General features: G+C 46.5%; 1 protein-coding gene across 2 annotated transcripts in view; it reads left to right on the forward strand.

Annotated features, from left to right (window-relative positions):
- ccdc30 (coiled-coil domain containing 30) overlaps positions 1-10,882 on the forward strand; it is a 178,871-nt gene that overhangs the window by 128,261 nt on the left and 39,728 nt on the right. For both annotated transcript variants that reach the window (XM_070860240.1, XM_070860241.1), the window contains 3 exons: positions 4,883-5,011; positions 6,270-6,440; positions 8,938-9,147. In XM_070860240.1, coding sequence (XP_070716341.1) covers positions 4,883-5,011; positions 6,270-6,440; positions 8,938-9,147 — 510 coding nt within the window. The remainder of the gene's footprint in view (positions 1-4,882; positions 5,012-6,269; positions 6,441-8,937; positions 9,148-10,882) is intronic.

Consider the following 10,882-nt stretch of genomic DNA (forward strand, 5'->3'; position numbering starts at 1 on the left):
AACTATGTGGCCTGCGCAGCGGAGCTGATCGAGTGTGGTCAGTGCTTCAATGCTAGGGATGCTAGCCTGGACGAGGACGCTGATGTTGGTGCATCTGTGCGATACTAGTAAACGTAACCCCAATTCCCCATTCACCAACAGTCCCACACCTTACCATCCCTCTGTCACTGACTATCATAGCATCCGTTTGGCTACAATGCAACAATAAAAGCCAACACAAAAGAAACATTCCCAAACCAAATTTATAAATAGAATCATGCCATATTGCATACAAATGTAAACTAATTACCCTTGTGCGTTCCCTTAGTGCCTGTCTTCCATGTGCATTTGCCTATCCTAGTGCTCCTACCTAGTGCTAACCCGGTGACTGCAGCATGGCTGGTGGAAGGCTTCTGACTTTCAGTGGAGGAGACTGCAGATGGCCTTGGAGGACGACCTCGAGCAGCTCTGGGACTAGAAGGCCCAGTTACGGACTGCACCATCTAAGCATGGGTGACAACAGTCTGGACTGGCTGGCTGACAGGCAACAACAAGGGCACTGGCGGAGTGGCAGGGATGGGAGGACGAATGCTGTCATCCTGAGAGAGGACAGCGGGTTCTTGCTACACGGAACCACTGCTATTCCCCCAGGGCGGTGCCTCAGCAATTCTACTAATCAGTTGGCGGACAGATTATTGGACTGCTGTGACACCTTGCAAGCCCCTTTGAACACTGGAATCCAGAGCCACTCTGTGCTTCCACTGCAGCACTCTGACGTTGGTGGCTACTGTTTGTGTTGCAATGGTTGCTGAGACTTCAGCCATCAGACGCTGCATCGTGGTTGGGCCCACAAGTGTGCTGATGGAGTTGCCCACCACCCATGCTGGAAAGGATGGGTTTCAAGCTCTGCACAAAGCCCTGTGCCAAGTTGATGCCAGACTCCCACATGCTTTCTGACAGGCTTCAAAATACCAAGCATTTCATTGTGCATACCCATTAGCCTTCTTCTGTAGTCTGCCCCATCGAAGTGCTCATCTGAGTCCTCTGCAGCAGAACTCATGTGTGACCACTCCCTCCAGCGAGCTGGCACCTGCGCTATCCTTTCCCTCTTCCCTGGCTGCAGGCCACTTGTGCCCGGTGTCTCACCATATGATAACTGCTGTACTCTTATTGCACGCGTCCCTAATTTTCTGTTTGATGCCATCCCCAACCTCCCTACTACTGTTTGGTGGTCTACAACTCCCACTAACGTTTTCTGCCCTTTGGTGTTTCGTAGCTCTACCCATATAGATTCCATATCATCCACGCTAATGTCCTTCCTTACTATTGTGTTAACTTCCTCTTTAACCATTAACGAATAGTGTTAAATCCAAGGAAGAGGCATATAAATTGGCCAGAAAAAGCAGCAAACCTGAGGACTGGGAGAAATTTAGAATTCAGCAGAGGAGGACTAAGGGTTTAATTAGGAGGAGGAAAATAGAGTATGAGAGTAAGCTTGCAGGGAACATAAAAACTGACTGCAAAAGCTTCTATAGATATGTGAAGAGAAAAAGATTAGCGAAGACTAATGTAGGTCCCTTGCAGTCAGAATCAGGTGAATTCATAATGGGGAACAAGGAAATGGCAGACCAATTGAACAAATACTTTGGTTCAGTCTTCACTAAGGAAGACACGAATAACCTCCCAAAAATACTAGGACCGAGGGTCTAGCGGGAAGGAGGAACTGAGGGAAATCCTTATTAGTCAGGAAATGGTGTTAGGGAAACTGATAGGACTGAAGACCAATAAATCCCCAGGGCCTGATAGTCTGCATTCCAGAGTACTTAAGGAAGTGGCCCCAGAAATAGTAAATGCATTGGTAGTCATTTTCCAAAATTCCATGGACTCTGGATCAGTACCTATGGATTGGAGGGTAGCTAATGTAACCCCACTTTTTAAAAAAGGAGAGAGAGAGAAAACACGGAATTATAGACAGATTAGCCTGACATCGGTGGTGGGGAAAATGCTGGAATCAATTATTAAAGATGTAATAGCCGCGCATTTGGAAAGCAGTGACAGGATCGGTCCAAGACAGCATGGATTTATGAACGGGAAATCATGCTTGACAAATCTTCCAGAGCAGGAAAGGAGTACTGAGGTGAATGATCAGCCATGATCCTATTGAATGGTGGTGCAGACTCGAAGGGCTGAATGGCCTACTCCTGCACCTATTTACTATGTTTCTATGTTTTTTGAGGATGTAACTAGTAGGGTGGATAAGAGAGAATCAGTGGATGTGGTATATTTGGACTTTCAAAAGGCTTTTGACAAGGTCCCACACAAGAGATTAGTGTGCGAAATGAAGGCACATGGTATTGGGGGTAATGTATTGACGTGGATAAAGAACTGGTTGGCAGACCGGAAGCAAAGAGTGGGAATAAATAGGTCCTTTTCAGAATGGCAGGCTGTGACTAGCGGGGTGCCGCAAGGTTCAGTGCTGGGCCCCTAGCTATTTACAATATATATCAATGATTTCGATGAAGGAATTGAGTGTAATATCTCCAAGTTTGCAGATGACATTAAGCTGGGTGGCAGTGTGAGCTGTGAGGCAATGCTAAGAGGCTGCAGGGGGACTTGGACAGGTTAGGTGAATGGGCAAATGCATGGCAGATGCAGTATAATGTGGATAAATGTGAGGTTATCCATTTTGGTGGCAAAAACAGGAAGGTAGATTATTATCTGAATGGTGACAGATTAGTAAAAGGGGAGGTGCAACGAGACCTGGGTGTCATGGTACATCAGTCACTGAAGGTAGGCATGCAGGTACGGCAGGCAGTAAAGAAAGCAAATGGCATGCTGGCCTTCATAGCGAGGGGATTTGAGTATAGGAGCAGGGAGGTCTTACTACAGTTGTACAGGGTCTTGGTGAGCACACCTTGAGTATTGTGTGCAGTTTTGGTCTCCTAATCTGAGGACGGACGTGCTTGCTATTGAGGGGGTGCAGCGAAGGTTCACCAGACTAATTCCCGGGATGGTAGGACTGACGTATGAAGAAAGACTGGATTGGCTAGGTTTATATTCACTGGAATTTAGAAGAATGAGAGGGGATCTCATAGAAACATATAAAATTATGATGGGACTGGACAGGTTAGATGCAGGAAGAATGTTCCTGATGTTGGGGAAGTCCAGAACCAGGGGTCAGAGTCTAAGGCTAAGGGATAAGCCATATAGGACCGAGATGAGGAGAAACCTTTTCACCCAGAGAGTGGTGAACCTGTGGGATTCTCTACCACAGAAAGTTGTTGAGTGCAGTTCGTTGGATATATTCAAGAGGGAGTTGGATGTTGCCCTTACGGCTAAGGGGATCAAGGGGTATGGAGAGAAGGCGGGAGTGGGTTACTGAAGTTGCATGATCAGCCATGATCATATTGAATGGCGGTGCAGGCTCGAAGGGCTGAATGGCCTGCTCCTGCACCTATTTTCTATGTTTCTGTATGCTGATCCCGCCTATATGCTATCCTCTAAATTATGCGCGGTGTCAGTATCTGATCTGGTGGCTGCGAGTTTGAAATCGAGTGATGGTGTTTCTTCATTATCACTATCTTATTGCTCTTCCACCACTGCCTGGCCATGTTGCAGGTCTTTGGTATCTGAAAGGAGAAAGACACAAGGGGTAAGGTTGCGGCAAGTGGAGGGGGAAAGCAAGAGGTGCAGGTACACCACATGCAGCTTGTAAATCAGAAAACATTGTGGATTGAGGGGTAAGTGGGATGTGAGGAGGAGGGTTAGGTATGAGGATACCGTCATCTTCTATGGTTTCAGCCCCGCTGCTGGCTACAACCTCAGCAAAGCCCGTTCTAATGATAGCGAGTACCATCTCCTCTATGGAGGTAAGGGCATGAGACGCTGGTTAGGTTCTGCTGCCTCTGGTTGTCCACCACATTGTCCTGCAAGAGAGAGGGAAGTGTGTCAGTGAGTGTCATGCAATCTGTTTGGGTGATGTGGCTCTCAGGGCTAAATAGCTGGCGGTGTCTGCAAGCTGTGAGATGTGGGTGTGAGGCTTGCAGCAGTCCAAAGAGTGTGAGGGTGAGGTGAAGCTATGAATGTTACGTACAGGTCCTGATTGATTGAGATTGTTAGTAGGTGAGTGACAAGGATGTGGTGCATTGAAGCAGTTGCTGAGGCTAGTGGTGCAGTTGGTGGGATATGGCATTCACCTGATCTTCACCACTCGTGTGAGGTCATTGAATTTTTTGCGACACTGCATCCAGGTCCTCAGGGCTTAACTCCTAGCATTGACTGCCATGGCTATCTGTCCCACTGCCTTCTGAGCGTTTGTCTGGAGGGTCTCCTGGCCCTGTGTGGATATAGCACATCTCTCCTCCTGTTCAACTCCTCCAGTGCAGCGACAGACAGAAAACCTTGGAGCCTGTGCTCTCCCATGTTGTGCCATTATTGAATGTTTTCCAGGTCAGAATCACTTGTAGAATGACTTCCAGTAACTGGTCCAGCCACAATGTACCTCCCTTTTAAATAGTGCAGGTTGGATTTAAGTAGTGCAGGCTAACTTTAAGTGGTGTTAGGCTCCCACGATTTTGGGCCCCTGCTGATGCGAACAGCCACTGAACAGTGTGGTTAGTGCTGGCTGCTGCTACAATTGTGGACATGAACAGGCAGCATGAAGTTAGGATGTTGCTTCGGATTGAACGGGCGCGGGTTCATTGCGCATCGCGATCCCTGCGCCCGTTTGCAGGGGATATCATATTTAGCCCCTGATACCTCTGACACTACAGCACTGCCACACTATAGCACTGGAGCATCAACCTAACATTCAAGCACTGTTCTGGGGTTACTATCTGACTGTCTATTCTGCTAACGACACTAAGTATGTCTGTGGCTCATTTTGACTGACTGTTTGTTTTAGGTGCAGATGCAGGCTCTGAAGATGGAAGTGAGCCAGATGCAGTCTTGTCTAGATTTTGAACAGCAAAATTCTTGCCAGCAGAAACAGAGCCTAGAAATGCAGCTGGATGAAGCGAACAACAGGGCTAAGGTACTTGTAGCGTAGGAGAAAATGTTAACGATTGTTGCTGTTTGCTCCCTTTTAGTAATGCACTGCCTTCATGTGATGCTAAGCCAGAAAAGCCCAGGTTGTGCTGAGGTAGCTGATCACAACCAGTATAGCAGTTAGGGTGTTACAGTTGGATTTCAGTACCCCAAGTTAGAGAGATGGGAGAATCACCTTGGGTTTCTGCTCTGGGTTTCTGCTCTTAATTGTTGTGACCTTTATTGGAAAGTGTGATAGCTCCTACCATCAAATAACTTGCCAACATTCCCTATCTAGGCTTACACATCAGGAATAGTGGGGTACCAGAGAGCAGCTGGGGCCTATGGATCAGTCCAGTTTACTTCTGCTGCATTACTCAGTTCTTACCACTTGATGGCAACTGGTGATTTGGAATGAACTCAATTTGCTACGGTGCACATTCATCAGTTGCTGATCTTGGTATTTCAAAGTGCTATTTTTGATAAGACGAATATAGACTACTGTCTCAACCCTGTTTCCTGCAGGTGTGAGAATTATGCGCCACACTCTGCCATTTCTATACTTGATTTCTTACCTTTTGTTCATATTGTTTTAGTGGCAAAGGTGAACCTGAATGCCAAAGGATAATCTCCAGACCACACAAACTCCAGGTCAGAAAGGGTCAGCCAGATGTCTGACACATGTGGAAACATGTTTCTGCTATACAGCCTGAATCATCAACTGACTTTTTTTTTTACACAGATGCTGCCTGCCTTGCTATGTGTTTCCAGCATTTTCTGTTTTAAACACAAAACTCTTTTTTAATATAGCAATAATAATCCTTAATCATTCCTCACAGTAAATATTCTGCTCTTTGAATTCATTATTTTCTAGATTGTGCTGTAGCATATACCTGTAGCTCAGATTTGCTGAGGCTCTCCACTGGGATCTATAATGTAATCGAGTAAAAAGCTGCGTATTATAATATTTTATCAGCTGTCACTTTTGCATAATTAGCTTGTCCCTAGCATCCCACACAATGAGTTCCCAGCTTTAATGTGCATTTCAGGGAGAAAGAAAGCAGTGGAATGCTGCTGTCATGCCAGTCATGCTATACAACTGTCTGTGCATCCCCATGGAACAGTTACAGAACAGCCAGTTCCATACTTCTTGGCATTGACAATGCATAACCCGCAGAGACCTAAAGTGGGGAAAGGCAGAAATGTAGAAAATCCCAACAGCCTTTTTTTGTTAAGATTGAAAATGGCAATTTTTAAAATCTCAGTCGCAGGAGGCCATGCTGCAGCAGCACACAGAGGAGTCCCGGCAGCTACGGCAGGACCTGCAGAGAGTACACAACCTGTGTGGCACGGCTGAGAAGGAACTGAAGTACAAGAGAGACCAACTGATGGAACTGCAAAAGCAAAATTCTCTACTTGATCAGGAAAATATCAGGGTGAGCATAACATGTGAAAACAGCGAAAAAAGGTCCAGGACCGAGAGACTGATGTTTCAATTAAAGCAAGTGGAACGGTGAAATGATTTATTAAATCCCAACAATGTGCAGGAGCTGAATTGATATATACAGTTGTAGCTGGTCAATGACTGTAATCCAGAAATTGCACGTTGCAATATTATTGTTTAAATTAAACCGGCTAATGCTTCCATTAAAGCAACAAACTCATTTCATAGAAAAGTACTAATCATTCCTACTCTAATATCAGATAGGGTTCACATTGTCACTGATGATGTTCTATCAGAGTCAGTGACTCCACTAAAGAGTCCGTTCCTCTGGTGAACTCGCACTTTTTTTTGTAACTCAGTCTAAAAATGTCCTCTGATAGTGACACGAAATGCCAGTGAAAGTTTTGATTCTATGGGGGTGAAATTTTCCTGCGCCCCGATTGGGAGTGGTGACCTTCTGAGGCCGGTACTTGTGGCATCCACGTAAAAGTCCCGCCCCCGCCGTGGAATAGCCCTAACTGCCTCTCAAAGGAAGCAGAACACAATCTCGCATGATCATCTTCCTTTGGGGGCATTAACCGGGGTGCTGAAGGAAGCACAATGCGGACGCTCCATGTAGCGCTGACGCGCTTCAACGCCCCTCTGCACGGCCTCTGATGGCCTCCTCTAGGCCACCAGGGCAGCATATAAACGGGCCTGCAGTCCGTCACCCAAGACGGAGTGCCGGGCTGCACAATGACGGCCTGGAACAAACTAGGGCTGCCATCGTTGAGCCAACCCGAGAGTTCTCCAACAAAAAAAGATGACGGCCCGGGGCACTGCGCCCTCCCCTTTAATGAGCACCCCGAGAGTGGATACAATTTCCCCCGCGGGGCGTTAAGGGGTTGGCGTGAGGCGGTGAGGGGTCACTGCGCACGGTGATGACGTCATCGCCAGTCGCATGGCAGCACCTCTGCAAGCTCCCGGGCAATTTCCCGGAGGTGGTTGCATGCCCCTTTCCCGGACGAAAAGTGTCTTGCTAAGTACCCTAGGGGAGGATTAACGGGGCTATAACAATGGTTAATTTTGCCCCCTTTGTTTCTTGCTTTTCTGTAGCTCCTGGTAGAATCATCAAATGCTGCACCTGCCTCTAGCTTCTAGTAGTTCCTAGTAAAAGAACCTCGGGTAACACTTCCTCCAGTCAGTATGTGTAGTGACAATGTGTTTGTGAAGATTTCATTTGTCTGATACTCCTGGCAAAATTCTAAATGTGTTCCAAAATACCAAGCAGTGGAATTCTTCACAAATGCATTTACAATGTCCTGGAGAAATTCTTCTCTGACTCCCTCCAGAAACCAAGTGTACCTCTTGTCAGAAATGTTTGTGTGTGAGGCCCTTGCTCCTAAAGATGAAGCAAAATGACAGTCAGTTTTTCCAGCCCACCTTGCAGGCAAGAGAAAATTGGTGTCATAGCTTGATATCCTGGCCCTTAGCCTTTGCACCAGTGTCCTGGTTTTGGAATTGTACAGAGGCAGCTTCCAACACTTGTCTGTCGTGCATTTAGCCTTATGTGCTGAGTTACCTGCATGTTTAATATAAGTATTGCTGTGTCTTCAGGGAACCCTTGGATCTGGATTTTCGGCTCTGCTAATTTCGGGGAGGTAATGGCGCCGGGGCGGTTAAGTTTGTGCCCGGGAACCGTTTGCACCTCAGTCAGCAAAATTCGGCAGCTGGGCCCTGAGTGTGGGGCAGGGCGCTAAGGGAGGTGATGCACACCTCTCTTAATGCGCTAGGCCGGCTGAGCATGCAAAAATCCCGAGCTAAACAGCTGGCCTCGGAGCACTCTAAGAGAGGCCTGGGGAGGAAAAAAAAATGGGGGGGAAACCCACTAAAAACATTGCCAATAAATAACTCACTCCACCACAACAAAAATTGCAAAAAAAATAAAATACAAAACAATCACACATACCTGAGGTCAACATTACTTCCCTCGCTGCAGGTCGGACCGCCCGCTTTCACAAGCGGTCCCAGCACGGCACTCTACAAAGTGCTACGGATCGGGCGGGAGCCAAAAATCGAGCCGGTATTGCTATCAGAGGCGTTGCACATCGGCTCGCCTCTTCCAGGCGGTATTGCTCCCCGCCTCGCCAAATCCAACACCAAAAACCCCGGTGCTGGAAGCTAGCCACCCACCCAAAAGCACTTGCCGCCACCGTTGCTGCCCCTCCAGAGCGAAAACAGACGCAAAAATAAGCCAAAAATCCAGCCAAAGTACGAGAAACATGAAGGGGAAATGAGAAGAAATGGTTTCATGCAAAGGTTAATAGAATATGGAATAGGTGCCACATGGGTAGTGAAGTTGATTGAATTGCAACATTTAAGAGAGAGTTAAATAATCACTTGAAGAAAAAAAATGAAAGGGTGTGGAGAATGTTGATAGCTCTGGAGTGGAGCATAGATGTAAAGGGACAAAATTATGTGCTTAAATTTCTATAATTCTATATCCATAGGTGAACTTGGAGTTCAAAACGGTGCAGTGCAGGCTGTCTGAACTGGATAAACATAGCTTAATGTTGAAATCAGAATGTGAAATTAAGCAGCAGAGGGTGAAAGAACTGGAATTGGAATCTGGCAAGACCTTCCACATCAGCAAACAGTTAAAGAGCGTGCAAGATGAACTCTTAGCAGAGAAAAATAGAACTATATGTGCAGAGAAAAGGGTAAGAGATGATGCAGAGTTTACTGTTGAGGGATTTTTTAGTATGTTCTGTTGAAGTTTAAACATGAACATGTCATCATCATCATCATCATCATAGGCAGTCCCTCAGAATCGAGGAAGACTTGCTTCCACTCTTAAAATGAGTTCTTAGGTGGCTGAACAGTCCAATATAAGAACCACAGTCTCGGTCACAGATGGTCGTTGAGGGAAGGCGTGGGTGGGACTGGTTTGCCGCACGCTTTTTCCGCTGCCTGCGCTTGATTTCTGCATGCTCTCGGCGACGAGACTTGAGGTGCTCAGCGCCCTCCCGGATGCACTTCCTCCACTTAGGGGGGGTCTTTGGCAAGGTACTCCCAGGTGTCAGTGGGGATGTTGCACTTTGTCAGGGAGGCTTTAAGGGTGTCCTTGTGTCGTTTCGTCTGCCCACCTTTGGCTCGTTTGCCGTGAAGGAGTTCCAAGTAGAGCACTTGCTTTGGGAGTCTCGTGTCTGGCATGAGGACAATGTGACCCACCCAGCGGAGCTGATCAAGTGTGGTCAGTGCTTCAACGCTGGGGATGTTGGCCTGGTCGAGGACGCTAATGTTTGTGCGTCTGTCCTCCCAGAGGATTTGTAGCATCTTGCAGAGACATCGTTGGTGGTATTTCTCCAGCGACTTGAGGTGTCTACTATACATGGTCCATGTTTCTGAGCCATACAGGAGGGCGGGTATTACTACAGCCCTATAGACCATGAGCTTGGTGGCAGTTTTGAGGGCCTGGTCTTCAAACACTCTTTTCCTCAGGTGGCTGAAGGCCCTGGACAACGTGGACCACTTCCTATATCTCGGGAGCCTCCTATCAACAAGGGCAGACATTGACGACGAGATCCAACACCACCTCCAGTGTGCCAGTGAACATGTCAAAAGAAGATTGTTCACTCCTGGGCTATCTCTTGTGATCACGTTCTTAGGCTCTGCCTGTTAAACCTGAACCAACAACACTTTGCACTTAGTTAGTGCCTTCAACATAATAAAGCTTCCAAAGAATTGGGAGGCAGCGTGTAGGCCAGTGAGCACTGAGCAGGAATTAGGAGAAAAAATAAGGGAGACTGAGAGCATCAAAATAGTTATGGTTAGCCATTGATACAGAGTTACTACAGGATATTGTAGTAACTAACCCCACATATACATGTGTGTGGGTGTGTTTTTTTGATACAGATCAAGCTTGACTGACGTCTATCTGCCTTTCACTCCAGTAGAAGTGCCTGCCATCACTCCACTGTCCACATTCACACATTGGTCAAATTAGGAGAGCATCGGCAGTACAGTAGAACTGTAATTCTGTATAATTTACAGCCTTCAGGAAAGTAGATAGATGGTTCGGTGGCGGCAGGGGCTGGGAGGAGTAGGTGGAGGTTGTTTAAAAACTGCAGATAATATAATGTAATGTGGTATATTGTCATCATTTCAGAATGAACAATGATTCTCAGATACCTTTTTTAAAAAAAAAAGACCACAACTGAAATTACAGAAATGTTTCCCTATTAACACTGACTTACTTAATTGATTATTAGCAATGTCATTCATTTCCTTGGATGGTGAAACAAAAGCAAAATACTGCAGATGGAACTGATGGGACGTGATTCAAACTGTAATTGAATCTGCTTGATTTGAAGTGGAGAATTGTGCTTCTGCCAGTCATCATTGCATTTTTCTCAAAGGAAAACTCAAAGCTGTTTTCAGATAGTAAATGTGGCT

The sequence above is a fragment of the Pristiophorus japonicus genome, chromosome 18, assembly GCF_044704955.1.
Source record: "Pristiophorus japonicus isolate sPriJap1 chromosome 18, sPriJap1.hap1, whole genome shotgun sequence".
Lineage (NCBI taxonomy): Eukaryota > Metazoa > Chordata > Chondrichthyes > Pristiophoridae > Pristiophorus > Pristiophorus japonicus.